At 37.0% G+C, this 19,228-nt stretch overlaps 1 protein-coding gene across 1 annotated transcript; it reads left to right on the forward strand.

The window, feature by feature from the left end:
- The first annotated feature begins 1,452 nt into the window (after positions 1-1,452).
- Positions 1,453-14,670, forward strand: lhx4 (LIM homeobox 4). Its single transcript, XM_084389458.1, has 6 exons — positions 1,453-1,718; positions 5,164-5,335; positions 8,201-8,403; positions 10,959-11,113; positions 11,199-11,370; positions 12,765-14,670. The coding sequence occupies exons 1-6, from the start codon at positions 1,634-1,636 to the stop codon at positions 13,151-13,153; spliced, it is 1,176 nt and encodes a 391-aa protein (XP_084245584.1). The 5' UTR covers positions 1,453-1,633; the 3' UTR covers positions 13,154-14,670.
- The last annotated feature ends 4,558 nt before the right edge of the window (positions 14,671-19,228 follow it).

Raw genomic sequence — 19,228 nt, forward strand, 5'->3', positions numbered from 1 at the left:
TCCAATAGAATACAATAGAATAGTGAATCTAGTAAATGATCAGTAAGAATGATTCTTTTTTAAAGCTTCGCCTTTCTTTTAAATAATTACGTTAAAATGTAAGATAGACTTAATTTATAAATATTATATAAATAACAAATAATTTTGAATGTGTTGTGAATTTCTATTTAGCAAGAGGAAACTATAGTTGTATTCACAGAGTTTGTTCTTTCGCCCATCAGCCGTGTATTCGCAACTCACAGAGCTTCCACAGCACATGTGACCTAATATAAAATAAATAAAAAATGCCTTTGAAGTGGGCGAGAGGAGTGAGGTAAGAGAAGAGAGACGTAAAGACATAAGCTACGTGATACAGGCTACGTAGAAAAGCAGCGAGACTGACGATGATGAGACTGACTGCTCCATTGTGAAGCTTGGTTTCATGAGCTCGCGAGCGCGCGCGCGCACACACACACACACACGGCGCATTATAGTGTCCATGAAGAGAATTGGAAGTGAAGATTGAGTTCATCTCGCTTGAACCCCGCTCTCTACGGAGGAAGAAAAGCTCGAATGAAATGAGTCCTGTCAGGATTGACTGTGTCGAGACGGCTGATAAACAACGTAAAAGCTCTCTTGAGTTTGTATTTTTAGCAAACGTTTCCCAGGCACTATTGAGTGTTTTTGTCCTATGAACTCGTCAGGTCAACAGGACAAAATAATGAGAGCTATTTAATATAGCTGTAATAAAAGACAGAAAGTAACTTTTAAATAAAATGTAAACTAATGTAACAGCGTGCTGAACATGAACAGAATGTGCTGTATTTTTATTTTATTTTAGCTTACATATTGCCCTGCCTTGTTTACATGTTCTCAGAACGGAGAGAGAATAGCCTAATTCATAATTGTAATTCATACATTTTTTTACAATATATCAGTCAAAATGTAAGCTATGCTATTACCTTTTAAAATATTTAACAACTTTAATAAAAAATAAATAGCCTATATGATAAGGTAACTTACAGGTAGGCTACCCAATAATCAGGGTTTAGCCTTTAGCATTTTACTTCTTTTTTATTATGAATATTATTTACATTCTAGCTAGGTAATGTCTAATTCCACACATTCCAGAACACCCCCATACACGTAGGCTACTCGAGGCGATTGCATATTCCTAGACATCCACTAAATAGCAACCCTGAAATAAACCACGTTTTAAATATTCACGTAGATCTAATATTTACGTGACTTGCTTGACTCACCCCTGACAGGTCTCAAAAGGGTTTAAAAACACTTTTAGGTAGCGGCCCTGTATTTATCGTCATCACTTCCTTATCGCTTTTTCTACTTACCTGAGAGCGCGAGCCGCACAAGTTCCCGCCTCTCTTGCGCCCGTCCACGCCTCCCATTGGCCCCCCGGGGGAGTGACGTCAGGGCCGCCCCTGCAGTGTGAATGAATCAAGCGGTTTGTGTGACACACAGCGAAAGAACGCACGAGCCCGAACTCACGCGCGAGCGCCCGACTATTTCACGAGGATAACCACAGGAGCGAGGACTGTAAAAGGACACTATCCGGGGAGAACAATTATTTAATGCACCTCTGAGATTCTCAGACCTCCGCGAGCGTGTGCATGTGCGCGTTTTATCAGACTGGATGAAAATGATGCAAAGTGCGGCTGTGTTGCCCGGCGAGAGCGCGGTGAAGGGTCTGCCGGACATCCTCGGAGTGCCACTGCAACGTAAGGGATTTTTCTTCTGCTTATATTGATTAGTTAATCAGAGAATTGGCAGGCCTCCTCCGGGCGTCTGCAGGCCACCACTGTGGAATAACATGTAGCTTTTAATTAAACTCCACTGGGGAATCATAAGTGAGCCACCGGGACTAACTGGGTGGTACAATTAAACCTGACGACTTTTAAGTGTAAATAGCTTTAACTTGTTAATCATAAATTCTCATTTAATCTCGAGCATTAGATCCCAAATATTATTTTATGATGATAGCTGATAAACGTTCTTCTTGAATCTGTTCATAACTGAGCTCTGTAACGCATACAAATGTTTCTTGTGTAAATGCAATGCTTTATAATCTTACAATATAAAAGAAAAATTAAACCCAGCCTGCACTGCATATTGTTTAGACAAATTTTAGATCGCACAGAATATTAGGCTACATGTTCTATATATATTGCACCTCTTAATAAGTTGTTGTGGTTGGGGACAGCGGTCCAAAAGGTTCAAGAAACGATACAATGAGACGGATTGAAAAATAATTTAAGCCGATTTCTCTATAATGCAGAGGTTAAATGGAGCAGAGTGCATTTCATGTTATTTGTTTAAATAAAATAGAGATTATAAGACCATCTAGATTCAGTACATGAACATTCTATATTAAAAATGGCATTTCATATTATCTTCGCATCTGGTCTTTATCAGTCGCAAATTAATCTGTGTTAGGCCTATATAATCTGATCTAACAATCAAGATGGAGTTTGAATTGGATAAATTGCTGACCTAATTATTCACAGGCGAGCTTCAGAAATGTACAGATGGACCTCATCTTGTTTGGGCCAGACTTGTTTTATGCAATTGTCTATGGTAAAGAAGAGAGCGCATCATTTTAGTCACTAGATCCGTGCGTAATAAAATAATAATGGGCATTTAACTGAGTGAACACAGAAGAAAATGCTGGAAAACGAACCACTTGTGTTTTTTGGCCAAAAGAATGGCCAAAGGTTAAGTGTGCGATATATAGGTCTGTCAGTGCAGGCGAATGCCTAATTTCATTAAATGATAGAAGATTAAAAGATACTGCTACTCAGCCTCCCTTGGCGAATAAATGATGGATTAAGTGAGGATTATTTTAAGAATAATCTGTTCTTGCGGTATGGATCTAAATATTATTCTAATGAACAGCGTGCTTTTAAAACAACATATGGGTAATTAAAACAGAAAACAGAAGCCTGCAAGAAAACGAGATCTAAAAGAGAATGAAAAATTATAATAATTAAACCAGTAATATCGGACGAATAATTGGAATATTTCAGATGCACACGTTGATGTAAAAGAAAGGCCTGCCATGGCAGCCATCTTTTAATTGAATGGCTAATCAAATACATCCTTGGAGTAAATGAGCGTTAAAAGCTGAAGGCGGGTGAGTGAGTGAAGCTGCGCCGGGCGGGAGCTGTTCCTTCAGCACCACACGAGGCTTTACTCGCTCCGAACATTCCAACAGAACATTCATGTAAAATGCTACAGTAAAAACTGTTAATTTGGCTAACTGTAAATGACCTTACCAGAAACGATCAATTATTTTGTTTACAAAATACAATAGGCCTACATATATTTAGTACTGTAAAATATAGTAAAACCTAGTTTTTATGGAAGTTAAAGTATAAATTACCTTGTAATTTACAGTGGGAAAAAATAGCCTGTATATTTAATAAGGCATTACACTGTTTTGGAAAAATATTGTGTTAAGTAAAAAGTAGGCATGACGACTGTTAGTTTATGGGAAATGGGAATTCTTGGAATTTCCCACATATCCGCAAACTATCACATTTGTTTGTATTTTATTTAAAAAGTAATGTTTTTTTTTTAAATGTTACTATTTACTTTTTATGTTACTATTTCTGTTATTTAGTTAACGTTCACGGCATTATTTTAGTGTCGTGCGTTACTGATGGTGTTTTGTGTGTATGTGTCTAACACTGTTCTCTGTCAGTGTGACATTATTGGCTACGGTTGCTGTAGAGGTCGATTTTGATGAACTTTGAGACATTTGTCGTGGGTTTAAATGACATAAAGCATTCACGTGATTACGCATTTGAGCACCTGCTGAGATCAAAATTCTTTAATTGATATTATTAAAACTAGGCTACTATCCTCTTGCGTCGTAATATCAGGACATCCTGCCTGGTTGAATCCATTTAAACAGCACGTGTGAGAACTTGCCGACAGAAGGAATAGAGCATCAAAGGTCAAATATCGACATTAAATGTCATGATATTGTGATTTGAAGAAATGATACCGAGTATTGTCTGAACGCTGGAACGGATTTTCTCTAGCCTACTTTACCAAATATCAGCTGCATTTATTCATTTATACTTTTATGTCCTGTTTGGTTTTAAATGTCAGTGTTTTGTGTTTGTTTTGTTCGATCACTTGTTCTTGAGCATCAGTAATTGAAGTGACAGACTCTCTCTGTTAAAGAATCAATGAAGCAGTTATATGATTTCAATCTCAATGTCCTCATGTCCTCGGCCGTTTTCTTCAGAGATATTGATTATTTACCAACAAATGGACATCTTTCCTCGCCTGTCCACCATTTACCGGTCCCTAGGTTGTCTCGTGGAATGTTCTCTAAATTTCCTGCCACAATCATCTCCAACGTAGTATGTTAATCACTTATAGGGCTAATATATATATATATATATATATATGAACTAGTTATTCATATTAACTAGTATTTGTTTAATCAATTTATTTAGGCTTCAAGTCGTATTTATTATAGTAATTCCATTAGAATTATATTTTTAGAAGTAGCCTATAGCTTATTAGCCTATTAGCCTATATAGGCTATTGTTGTAATTTTCAGTGATGTCATTTTTGTCGCGTTTTTATTGATTTGTACTGCATGTTCAAAAATAGTAAATATTAATGACATTTTACTACAATCAATAGGTTTTAACAGTATTTTCCCCACCATGTTATTTAATATAATTTTTCACAACAGAAGGTTATCATTTTCTTGATAATGCAATCGAACAAGGTAAAATGCTTGGTGTCAAAACGACTTGATTTCACATAGAAGATCTACCAATTCTAAATCTTTTTTTAATGTCACTTCAAATAATAACTTCAATTATTTTCGATCATTATTATATATCATCATATATACGATAGATCATTACAGATCAGTTGCGTTTTTAATTAGCCTATGTGAATATACATAAAGTATGAACCATATTCACGTCATTTCTGCTTATTTGAAAGTGCAATACCTAACGACCTTTCCACCATTATATAATGTAAGCCTGTTTTTTAATTACTTAAAATGAAACTTTTTTAAATGACCAATAAGTATTACCCTTTTTTTTTCTTCTTTTTTTTTTTTATAGTGTTAAAAAAGTTCAACATTCCTGTATGCATATTTGACCCTCGTGTGTCGTGTGTGTGTTCCTCCAGAGATCCCCCAGTGCGCAGGCTGCAGTCAACACATCCTGGATAAGTTTATTCTGAAGGTGCTGGATCGTCATTGGCACTCAAAATGCCTCAAGTGCGCCGACTGTCACGCGCTCCTGGCAGACAAGTGTTTCTCTCGCGCTGGGAATGTCTACTGCAAAGAGGATTTCTTTAAGTGAGTCTATCTATCTATCTATCTATCAAAATATCATAAATAGACATCAAATAACTTAAAAAATAGTCAACCTTTATTCATGGAAATAAATGCATAATTTAAGTGGTTAATGGAGTCAAGCCTCTAGCTGTACATCATTATATATCATGTGATTATATATGATGAGATATTTTATTTATTTAATTTCTGTTGTTTCAGTCACTATATTGGCTGCATTCATTATCAAGGACTGGAAATGACAGTACCAACTGCTTCAAGTTAGACTGTCGGCCAACAGTTTTGTCATATCTCTTCACATCAGATCCTTTAGTGCAGTTTGGCACTGGTGTGTGTGAGTGTGTGTCGGTGTGCTTCTATGTTCAAGTAAAGGCTGGCACATAGATTCTCTGTCATTGTTAATAAAGTGCTGTGTTTCATTTTTCTTGTGTCAGGTTAGGAAGCACAGTGTGCTGGAACTCAGCTGCAAAGACTGCGTGTTCCCAAATTCAATTCCCAATGCTATATTAGAACTTAAGAAAGCAAGTTAGCATTTTTTTACTCTACATCCCTCTGTTCCCTTCCTTTTCTTTCCTCTTTTCTTCTGTTTTGCGATTGGATTTTCCCCCTTGGCTTTAAGGAAGGAAATTAAGTTTGACTTTTATCCAAAACAGGATCAGTAGTGGCTTTTACCAAATCATGTTTGAGAGGTTTTAATGTCACAGGCTTCAATGAGACCTAAAACGCTAGCAAGACTCAGAGTGGAGGCTAACTTTATTAGCAAGCCCGTGGGGACAAAAGGAGGGATTTTAATGTTAAGACCGGCGTGGTGCTGAGGAGGACGGAGAGGGGGGGATGGAGGAGGAAATGCTGGCGGTTCACAGGCGAGGGGGGCGGGCGTGCGGGGGGCGAGCCTTCCCATTAATGTTGCAAAAACTTCACCTTGGTTAAGTAAAAGGAGGGTTTATTTAGCAGTATTCACACTGTGATTTACAGCCTATTCTGACTCAGTGCTTTATGAGCCGTTCTGTGCGTGTGTTTAAAGTGGCCTCTCTCTCTCTCTCTCTCTCTCTCTCTCTCTCTCTCTCTCTCTCCTGTGAATCTCACTGCCTCTGCTACATTGATCAAGACCATTTGTCAACTCCAGGGACATGACCAGCACAAACAAAGATGCTCGCTATAGTATTCTGAGCGTTTGTAACTTTGCCGTTATTACTTATACAAATAGCCACAGTTAAAAAATTGAAGAAGAATACAAGATGTAATGATGCTTACATTATAAAATGAATTTCGGCAACACTTTACAATAAGGTTTCATTTGTCAATATTAGTTCACTATTAGTTAACATGAACTAACAATGCCAGCATTTAATGATCTCATTAATGTTAATTCCAGCATTTAATCAAATATTTGGGTAACACTTTAGGTTCATTAGTTAACATTAGTTTAGTTAACATGAACTAAGAATGAACAATACTTCTACAGCATTTATTAATCTTAGTTAATATTAATTTCAACATTTACTAATACATTGTATTTGTTAACATTAGTTAATGTACTGTGAACTAACATGAACAAACAATGAACAGCTGTATTGTTTATTAACTAACTTAACTACAGTAACAAATGTATTGATCATTGTTAGTTCATGTTAGTTAATACATTAAATAATGTTAACTAATGAACCTCATTATAAAATGTTACCAATATTTTTCAAATCAAAAGTTAACGTTTTTTAATTGTTTAGAACTAAGCATATTGTACAAACAAGAGTACATACAGTATAACCAGGATTATATATAAAACATTGCACCTCTTAAACAACTGCATAGTTTATATTGCTTTCAAGGTTTAAATATTCTTAAATGCATTTTAATGTCAGTTTTAAATTCTTCAAATACAGGATTTTTTTTTTTTTTCAAATCAACAATCATTACTTAAAATTACTTAACTGATGCATGCAAATCAAATTTTTTTTACTTCAAAACAATAATATATAATCATTCCCATTGCTTTTATCTCATCAAAATAGTGTATTCTGAGTTTTGCTTTCCCTTTGTTTTGTTTTCTTTGGGAACCAAATGTGGAACATTCATTTTAGGTATTATTTTATAACTAAAAACTAAAGGCACTAATATAACCAAAAACTGCTGGGAAAATTCTCAATAAAATATAAACTACGATGGTTTGGGTGTCACATCACATCCTGAATGGTTAAAAATGACTGAAATTGAGAAATGAGGGTTAATGCACTGTGAACAAACAAAACAATGAACAATTGTATTTTTAAGAACTTACATGGACAAAGATTAATAAATGCTGTAAAACATATTGCTCTTTGTTGGTTTATGTTAACTAATGTTAACAAATGAGTAGAGGTATAACAATATATTGTGTCACAATATATCGCAATACAAAAATGCCAAAATATGTATCATGGATAGTTCACCCAAAATAAAAATTAAAAGTTTTCAGAGTTTTAGTGTCAGTACTACATTAAAGTACTATATATAATGTTGAATATAATAATAATGCAATGGGGAAATATTTGTGGGTCCTAATAAAGCCAAATGTTACCAGTTACCAGTGACAGAGTGCAAGAATCTTGGTTTTTGGCTTCAGAATCATGAATATTTTTATTCTGGTGTCACCATTGTCCCATGCATTGGGTTACCAAGCCTATTCATTTACACATACAATGTAATACCAAATTTAGCATTTTAATCAACAGTACATTTTTTGTTAACCCGTCTTATAGTATTGCAATAATATCGTATCGTGAGTTCAGTATCGTGATATGTACCGAATCGTGACATGAGGGTATCGTTACATCCCTACAAAGAGACTTTATTGTAAAGTGTTACCTGACATTGTGTGTGTACTTTCAGGCGTTTCGGGACAAAATGTGCATCGTGCCAGCAGGGGATTCCCCCGACACAGGTGGTCCGGAAAGCTCAGGACTTTGTGTACCACCTTCACTGCTTCGCCTGTGTAATGTGCAGCAGACAGCTGGCCACTGGGGACGAGTTCTACCTCATGGAGGACGGGAGGCTGGTGTGCAAGGAGGACTACGAAACAGCCAAACAAAATGGTGAGCTCTTGTCTTCAGATCAGTGTAAATCATGCCTTCTTGAACCATCAATTGGTTCCTGCTGTTAAAATTTTAAAATTCATCATTTTTTTAAAAAATGAATATGCTTGAGTTAAAGGATAAGATGACTATATCAGAATTTCAGAAATACCCTCAGTAAATGTATTAATTATATTGATTAACACAATGACAGGATAGATATAGAATAGATAGAAATAAAGTGCTAATCTTAACCATTACTTACCAAGGGACTGAGTGTTAACATTTTTTTTAAATCATAAATGTTTTAAATGTTTTAAACTAAGCAAGGCAAATCAGATAACACTAGAAAACATCACAGAACTGTGACATTATGTCACTTGGACAATTATCATGTGTGACTGTATATAGATAACACCACAACATTTATTTCCATCAAGAAGAGCATACATTTTTGGTCAAGATCTTGAATTGACAATGCAAGAGTCCAACACTCTTGTAAAGTCTCCTCCAGCACATCCCAAAGACTCTCAATGAATTTAAGGTCTGGACTCAGAGATTAAACATGAATATTTATAAAACATTTAAATCTTAAAATGTATGTATGAGATTACTTTACATGCATTTATTTAAAATAAAATAAAAGCATAATATTAAATATATCATTCTTTATTCTTTTATTTTGGATAGTCCCTTGAGATCTCATTTTCAAGGGGGTCCTTTCAATCACTGATTGACAATAACAACAAGAGCCACACATGCTCAAAACATGACAATACACAATAACACATGTAAAAAGAAAGACAGCACAAAAATAAAGACCAAACTCAACAGGACATCATTCACAGCATGTTCCCCCCTAAGACCCACCACCTCCCCAAATTATACAATCAATTATATGGTCTACATTGACAAAAATTAAAATTAAATAATCTGTTCACATGACATTACAGCATTCTAATGAGCCCAAGATTTACTACAATATAAGCTGAGAAAAAGAGTCCTCAATTAAAACATGTACATGGTGTCTTTAAATATGAAAATAGTGCCGATTTAAATAAATGTAAAGATGTAATAGATTTCAGTGACAATGGGAGGTTATTCCAGTCCGTAGGAGCTTTATGATAAAATGCTCATCTCCCAATTTCCCGATGGATTCTTGGTATAGCAAAAAATTAACTAATTCATATTATAACATGTTATTATTATTATTTATATACATGAGTTATGTCCATTACTACAGATCCATCAGAATTGTAGGTAGTTGCTGAACTGGCTATGAACTGGATATGCTTTTACATGGCTGCGGTATATACAGTATTTTTTGCCTCGGGCTCGGCCGACCTCACAGGATTGGAAATTGTCTCAATTGGAAATCATTCTGACAGCAAAGTTCAGGAGTGGAGATGGTGTAATTAACTTCTTCTTTTACAATCATAGAGAGACACTGAGAGATCAGAGGAGGCAACAGGATGGTAGTAAGGAGACAAAATCACCATTAACTACAGTCTAGTAGGGTCTCAGTGTCTGGCATATTAAGTCTATCTGTGATCTGACCTCTCATGGATCTGCCTCTGAAAGCCCCTCACGCTGTATTTATGGAGATTTCTGTGGGCTGTTGATTGATTATATTAAGTGATGCAATGCACTTTTACGGTAGGGCCCCAATAACTCGCACTGGCATGCCATTCTCCGCGGAGATTTATTCCCTTTTCCGCCACAGTGTGACAGTTTCAGGGGAGTATCGACTGGCCATGTGTGAGCACTTCCACTCAAAGCATCCCACAAACTCTTCTGTACCCCACAGTAGATGAGCTACTGACATTTTGCCTGATGCTTAACTTCTTTGACTTCAGTTCAGTCGTGCTAATGTCGATTTCAAAATAACCTTTACACATGTTTTCATTGCGACAATTATTTCAGTGCAGTTAAATGTTGGTTATGATGTCATTTAGTAAAAATATAAAAATAACAAAAAACATCATATAATTTAGAACTTCTTCTAAACTTCTTCTTTACAGTTTTATTGTTTAATGGATATGTTATGTAAAGACATTTATAATTTTTTCAATAAAAAAGATTTATATTTGAAATAAATGCTATTCTTTTGACTTTTCTATTCATCAAGGAATCCTTAATAAAATGATCACGGTTTACACAAAAAAAATATTAAGCAGCACAGCTGTTTTCAACATTGATAATTATAATAATAAGAAATGTTTCTTGAGCAGCAAATCAGCATATTAGAATGATTTCTGAAGTAATGATGCTGAAAAATTGAAATTCAGCTTTGACGTCACAGGGATGTCATTATATAATATATTCAAATAGAAAATAGTTATTTTTAATTGAAATAATATTTCACAATATTAGTTCGTTTTTTTTTATCAAATAAGTGCAGCTTTGATAAGTAAAAGAGAGTCTTTTTTTTACATTCGAAAACTTAATCTCAAACTTTTGAACAGTGAAAAGTTTGAAATCTGTTCGACCAGCCAATGGCAGACGGTGGTAGAGAATTCAGTTCTGTTTAGTGGTAGACACACTTTTAACATATTTTTAAAACTGGTGTGTTACAGATGATTCAGAGACAGGAGCAAAACGTCCACGGACCACCATTACAGCCAAACAGCTGGAGACACTCAAAAGCGCCTACAAGAACTCGCCTAAGCCAGCGCGACATGTGCGCGAGCAGCTGTCCTCAGAAACAGGCCTGGACATGAGAGTGGTGCAGGTGAGACCAGGACTCAGGACAACCTTTCAAATTAGGCTTCAAAGTGTGGCTGTCTGAGTCCTGACTGAGGCTGTTTGGTCCACAGGTGTGGTTTCAAAACAGACGAGCAAAAGAGAAACGGCTGAAGAAAGACGCTGGTCGGCACCGCTGGGGTCAGTTCTACAAAAGTGTCAAACGCAACCGAGGGTCCAGTAAGACGGAGAAGGAGAGCTCAGCCGATGACGCGGGACTCAGCGATAGTGAGCTTAGTTTCAGAGGTGAGACTACTTACATCTCCCATGATGCCTCTTTCTCTTTGTATTCTTTTCAAAAACATTTTTATTTCCCTTCTTAATTCCCCTTTTCCTTTTATTTTTAAAATACGCCACTTGATGGAATATTCAAATGAGGTTTTTGGTTCTGCTACGTGTTTTTTTTTATGATTATTTCATTTTTGTCCGCCAGTTTTGAGAACTCATAAAAGTCTCGAGCAGGTTTCAAAGGGAGGCTGTGTTTACGAGAAACGAAAGCAGCGATGCACAAACTCTATAAAATTGGTGAAGCTTTTAGTCAATTAGAGAGGAAGCACACAGGGCCTTTGTTGTTATTGAAAGAACAGAGACTGGTTTGCGCTCCTGTGCGTACAGAGAGTAAATCACAAATGCTCACCGCGTCTCAGATACTTCCAGAAGCATGTAATCTCCTTTTTAAATGGGATATTTATGAGGTCTTTCTCATAACTGCAATTATTCTTCTATGTGTAAGAGTTTCAATACACTGTTCAAAAGCTTAGGTTCAGTAAGATGCCTTCATCTTCATCAAATTTGATGAAAAATACAGTAATATTGTGAAACTGTTTTCTATTTTTAATATATTTGGTAACACTTTACAATAAGGCTTAATTTGTTTTAATGTATTAACTAACATGAACTAACCATGAGCAATTCATTTGTTACTGTATTTGTTGTTAACAAATACAACCTTTGATTTTAATAATGTATTAGTAAATGTTGAAATTAACATTAACAAAGATTAATAAATGCTGTAGAAGTGCAGTTCGTGTTAACTAATGTAGTTAACTAATGTTAACTAATGAAACCTTATTGTAAAGTGTAACCATATATTTTAAAATTTAATTTATTCCTATGATGGCAAAGCTGTATGCAGGATTCTTTAAAAAGAAAGTTCAGAACAGCAGTTTTTTGAAATGGAAATATTTTGTAACATTATAAATGTCTTTGCTGTCACTTTAGATCAATCTAAAGAGATATTCACCCAAAAATAAAAAATGTGTCATTTACTCACCAAACCTGAATGAGTTTCTTTAAGAAGATATATTAAAGAATGTTGTTAACCAGACAGTTGACGGCACCCATTGACTTCCATAGTGTTTTTCGACTTCCTACTATGGAAGTCAATGGCTACCATCAACTGTCTGGTAACCAATATTCTTTAAAATATCTTCTTCTGTGTTTAACAGAAGAAAGAAACTCATTCAGGTTTGGAACAACTTGAGGGTAAGTAATGACAAAACTTTTTTATATTTGGGTGAACTATCCCTTTAATGCACATAAAGGTTTTCATTTATTCTGACCCCAAACTTTTGAATAATATTGAAGGTCCATTTTGTGAGAACAGTCTTAAAAGTGATGCTGTGTGCTCTTTCTAACAGAAGACCAGATCCTGTCAGACCTGGGTCACGCCAACAGCTTGTACGGAAGCATCGGAGACGTCTCGAACGGCAACATGCTCAACGGGAGCTTCTCTCTGGAGGGGGGCGGGCAGCCTTACCATGACCTGCGGGCAGGAAGTCCCTACGGCCTGCCACAGTCGCCCTCGTCCATCACTTCCCTCCCTGGCCACACCCCGCTGCTCAACAACTTAGGCTTCAGCATGGACGGCATCATGGGTCAGGGCGGTCAGCCCAATGTAGGTCAAGCTCTGAGAGCAATGGCTGGAGGACCCACCTCTGACCTGTCGACAGGAAGTAGCACGGGCTACCCAGACTTCCCCACCAGCCCTGCCTCATGGCTCGATGAAATGGACCACTCCCAGTTCTGAGGTCAAATGTCAAAATGGAAAGTGCGGTACTATGAACAAAGACGTTTGAAGATTTTATAGACATCTTTCCCAGAACTGTGGCGAAATGTTTATGTGGCAAGGGTGTTTGGTAGGCCTACAATGGCAGCTACTTCAACCTTGCTGATTGGCGTGCTGATACAAGCAACCCGTCGTGGAATGTCTGCGCTGTATCATAATTTTGTAACTCGTATTTTTTCATTGTTCTCAAAACTGGATTGGACGATTTCCAGCATGAAATGGCGTGCGGCTGAGAATGGCGTTCAAACCCCAGACCACCCCGGAAAAACAATCACGATCCACCACTTTCTGAGAACAAGAGGGCCCATGCATGTTTCCGAATGAGGAAGAGAACCGCCCACGTTCAAAATGGCGACGCACTTTATGTTCCTCCTCGACTGCACACGGCAGGCTGAATACGGTAAAGAGAGGAGTGCACCGAGCAAGGAGAGATATTTAAACAAGTGGCACAAGTGTATCTTTCCTACTTACAAGGGTTTGGGATTTTAATAGTTGAAACTTTCTAAAACGGCTCTACTAGAGGTGGCCCTTCACATTAGGTCTGAAGAATAGATAAAGATTATTTTTAATAAGGACGAATCCGCATGCACTGCTCTGAATTTTCAAAAAATCTCTGTGTCAATGGTCCCTGTCTGTTCAACACTTTTCCGTTAAATTCAGGCATCCTGGATAAGCAACGAAACAAAACAAGCTGGTTAAAAGTTTAAAATAAAAGCTCATATTTATTTCCGTCACTATTTAATTATTATTTATAATCACTATTTACAAGGTTGGTATAACCATCAAAATACTTTTCCATTGCTATTCTTAGTTATTGCTCCATGAGCAAAAATAAATATCATACATGCATTAGAATGTCATTTATTTCAGAGCAGATGACAGCAGTGGAATTTTTTTTATCAGAATATGTGATTGGGCCATTACACAGACACAAGTATGGCCTGACCAATTATTATCAAGCAAAAAATGTGAAAGGGAAAATTTCTTATTTAACACATTTAGCAACAACTATGAGGATTTTGTGTTATTTATTCCTGTTATGGGTACCAATGTCAGTATTATGAAGAGTTGGATTATGGGAAAGAGTATGTGTTGATGTAAAACTATAAAACTGGTGACACAATTGTAATCACGAGGAAAATAATTTCAATTTTGTTATTGCAAAATTTGGACTCGCATAATGGTGACTGAGTAAAGATGACGCTGCTGAAAGAGTGAACATAAGCTAACAAAAAGCAACATGGAAAAAAAAAGAAAGAAAAATATCCATTCAGAATTTTTTTTTTTTTTTTTTTGTCTTAATGGCTGTAAATTTTGTAAAGTCTCAAAAGGTGTCGACAGTCTTGTCTCATGAGCATTATTTATTGCTATGGATCTTTGAAAAAAAGAGCACTGAATTTAGTCCTATATGCCTTCTGTCCAATGGTATGAGTTGTGTACAGTCAAATCTATATGGAGAAATAAAGCCGAATTGTCTTTGGGTTACTGCGATGGTTCTTTTCTTTTTCTGTTTCTTTTCTCACACCCTTTTATTCATAATGATTATAAAGTTATACACAGCTAACAGTTGTTTTTAATAGTAAATAAATTATTTGATTCTCATTCAAATAAACAAATACATTGCACATAATGCAAAATAATGGCATAATATACGTAAAAACAAAATGTACAACCTCCTCACTACACTAACTTTGTGTTGAGAAACCTCCCATGGTTTAGAGCCATTAAACTCAACTATGTCACCATGTTTAATGATGATTTTAAAGTGTTCACGAGGGGCTCTTTCTTAATTAGTTAATTGTATTCACAACAATAGTGCCATTGAAGTATTTTAATGATTCACTTTATAGTAATTCAAGCATTGAACGCACAGATTATTTTATTTATTTTGTAAATTGGTTGCATTGTGTGCACGTCAGCAATTACTTAATTTTCGGTATTAATGTTTTGAACTACAAAAAACATCTACATGTGTCCATACATTGGGGTTATACACCAAGAACAATGGAATAAAAAAAAATTCTGCAAATACTGTACCGCACACACACACACACACACACAATGTGGAACTTTCAGACGCAAATCTGTTCGCCGGCTCCACAAGCTCATCCTTCTGCTTCCACAGACTGTAGCAGATTGCTGTTTAGTCAAACCTTCCCTAATCCTCTAAAAGGTTACCTAATTGTAAACTGCTCCGTGAAATGAGGACAAGCAGGCTGCCTGATGTTCTCAACGGCCAGAAAACACAACTGTGGGGAAAATAACCACATTCAAAAGACTTTCTCAGTCGCGTGGATTGGATCTGATATTAACAAAATAGAAATATATTATAGAAATATATTACAGAACCACAAGGTGCATTTAAACTTTTTTTGCGTCCCAAAACAACGTCCTAAACTGTCTATCCGATTCATAAAAACGTATGAAGAAGGCCAAATTGTCTCTAAAACAATAGAATGAATATCGTTAGATTGTGTTTTCAGTTTGCGTTTAGCTGGAAACAGTATCGATTTCCTGGTATGAAAGCAATATTTATGGAATAAACCTGAAAAGAAGGACTTTAATAGCAAAACAGGCGCTCTTTGCAAGGAAACACGCCACAAACCAGCTGATTTCACTCAGCCATTGATTGGAGCTGCCGCGGCCATTAATGTACAGCCTTTAATAGTTCAGTCTTACAAAGATAAACAGCGACAAAGACAGTTGGGATAATTTACACGCCACTTACAGCACTAGTATACATATAAATCTGAGCAAATTCCTGCACTGTTGCTTTTGCAAAGATGACAAACACAAGCGCAAATGCCATTATCATCGATCTGCGAGCTTTTATTACGAACTTCCTGAAGCCAACGATTCACCAGCCTGCCGGGTGAGAAGGAATAAATTAACAAGCAAATAGTTATTCGGCCTAAATTTAATCTGGGCAGCATATACGGGGTATTTTTCTGTGTCTGATGGCATTCAGTGACATGAGTTGGCATTTTAATTCAACAGCCATACAAATAAAGAAAGGTCATTTTGCACGGACAAACGGTTAGTATAACTGTAGAGGTGTAGCCTAATGGGCAGTACTTTCATTTGCATTTGATGTAATATAGAAGCCAGCTCTTGAGTTGATGGCCTATATGCACTAGAATGGCCTCTACCTTTGATTGACTGGAACTCATGTTTAGAGTTCGGCTCTCTCTGAAATAGCCTATTGATTCTGATAGGTCAAACGAAACGGACCATCCAGCGGTCTGGAATCTGACGTCGTCAGAACACGTAGGTCCCGATTTACTCACAACAAAGTTTTTTTTTTGTTCTTCATTTAGGGATAAAAATATGTTTGAAATACCTTTGCAGCGATAAACTGTTTTAGCGAACATCCCGGCACCGCTTACGCTGCTGAGCGCGACGTTTATGAATATGTAAATATGTGCTGCTCTCTTTCCTCTCAATAACAAAATAAACACACAACAAAAATAAAAACATTGAGAAAACAGCAGTTAAGAAAGCATCTGGTAATAGCGATATGGATGTTTGCAAGAGCTCTGCGATTCGACACTCCAAGTCACTTCACGTTTATTTAAATAGCACTTTATACAATACAATACTTTAAATCAATACATTTAATCATCTATCAGACGCTTTTATCCAAAGCGACTTGCAAATGAGGAGAACAATAAAAGCAATCAAACCAATAATAGGGCAACAATATGTAAGTGCTGTGATTATTCCCTATTAGGCAGGTCATTCCACCAGCATGGAGCAGTCAAGGTAAAGGTCAGTGAAAGTAATTTTGTGCCTCTTTGTGATGGCACCACAAGGCTAGCCTGGCTCCGCCCTCCTGCGTACTTCCGCTCAATTTTATTTCCCTTCAGTAGGCTACTATGTCTGGGATTGTGGTGTATTCTTTGGTTTTCTCAGATCATTTTTTTGGCGGTCCAATCAGCGAACAGAGGGAGTGGCTGAGAACGATGACGTTGAGGTCGTGCGCTAGTTTGAGTTGTAGGGTTACGTCACGACCAAAGGTTAGCGATTGGTTATGGCAGATCCAGAGTGACTCTGGGCAGATCCAATAGTTTTAAACTTCAACAGAGAACCCGCCTACAAGGAAGTTAACGCTTGTCAATGGAGAGAGGCCAGACTCTCTGTACAAATGAAATGTACGAGAGTCTGGTAGAACCAGGCTACCACAAGGTGCCGTTCACTTGCAGAATGCAAGGTTCTAGAGAGCACATGAGTCTGAAGTAGTGAGTTTAGGTACAGAGGTGGAGAACCAGTAGTTGTTCTTTAGGCAAACGGTGCCTTGAATTTGATGCAAGCAGCAACTGGCAACCAGTTGGGTTAGCTGAGACCACAAGCAGTTGTCTTTGCAAGGTTGAGTTGAAAGTGGTGGTCCTTCATCCTGCAAGAAATGTCTTTCAGGCAGGCTGAGATGTGAGCAGCTACTGTCGGATCATCTGGCTGCAATGAGAGGTAGTGTTGTGTGCCATCAGCGTAGCAGTGATGGGAAAACCATTTTTATGAATGACAGATTATTAGTGATAACATGTTGATGGAGAAGAGAAGTGGTCCAAAGACTGAGCCCTGAGGCATCCCAGAAGCTAGTGTTACGACTTAGATACCTCACCTCACCCCTCCACGACACCCTCAAGTAAGACTTGAACCATTAGAGTGTGGTTCCTGAGATGCCCTTCGTCACTAGGGTTGACATGAGGATCTGGTGGTTAACTGTGCCAAAAGCAGCAGACAAGATATCCAGCAAGATGAGTACTGATGATTTGGAAGCTGCTCGTCTCAAAGCTTCAATAACCGAGAGCAGAGCAATCTCAGTTGAGTGGTCGCTTTTGAAACCAGACTGGTTGTTATCCAGGAGGTTGTTCTTTGTAAAAAAGGTAGATACTTGAACATCCAAGTTGCCTTCAATTAGAATTACACTTCAATTTCTAGTATAAAGCAGCTCTCCAGTGTTGGTTTTCACCTGCGGACTTCTGACCTCGACAGACTCAACAGAGGATATGAACTGGAGAAGAAGTGTGAATTATTATTATTTTATTTTTTGTGTCTTAAAAAAGTGGTTGCTAATAAGTGTCTAAATGGGACTATAGAGGTTGTTGGGGACAATAAAAGCCACAACTAATCTACTTACTAGTCCGCTTTCACAGCCTCTTTGTTTATAATCTCGCTCTTACAAACTAAAATGCTTTTAAATAAAAAATGAAAGAGTTGTTGGATTAGTGATGGCAACATTAGTGTAGTTTGTTTATACTTTTAGCTTTTTACCTTTGGCAATTGTTTTTAGACTTTAAAAGCCATTAAAGTTTCTGAAGATTATCATGAACAGAACATTTAAGAATCATAAACATTTGCTGGTCACATAGTTTATTTTCTGCAATAATCCAGGTTTTTGTTGAGGGAACCAGGGTGATGCTAACTTGCAGGTTGGCCTACAAAAATGTGTCATCTCTGCAGCACTTTATTTGGATAACTGTCTGAAACCGGCACTATGTCTGCCGATTTGTTTCATACAATTGCAATTAGCACCATTTTATTTTTAATATAACTTTAATATTGCTGGAGTCTTTGTCTGACTTTGGCTGACTGTACTGTATCCCTTACATATAGCACACCGAGAACCAATATTTTAACTACAAATTATTATTTTTGAGATATTAGTGGGATATTTTTCAATATATTTTGCTGGCTGGCAAATTCTAAGCAAGGCTGGAGTAAAGCATTGCATTAAGAGTAGTCCAGTACGTGCCATTCCATTTAAGCTGGACAAGCAGCTGAATAGCCGGAGAAAGAGATAGACAAAAAGAGAGAAAGTGAAAGGGACAGTGAGAGAGAGAGAGAGAGAGAGAAAGAGTGAGAGTAACAAACCTCCACCATCTGGCACTAATGGTGTTAGGGAAGCATCCAGAGAGGCGACTTGTAAAAATGCATAAACGTTAAGTAAAGAAAGCTGAGCAATATGGGACATGATTTTAGAGGAGTCCATGTCAAAAGTGAAGAGCTCAGTGGGAAATTGAGGCACATAATGGAAAC

Source organism: Rutilus rutilus (assembly GCF_951802725.1).
Source record: "Rutilus rutilus genome assembly, chromosome: 19".
Taxonomy (NCBI): Eukaryota; Metazoa; Chordata; class Actinopteri; order Cypriniformes; family Leuciscidae; genus Rutilus; species Rutilus rutilus.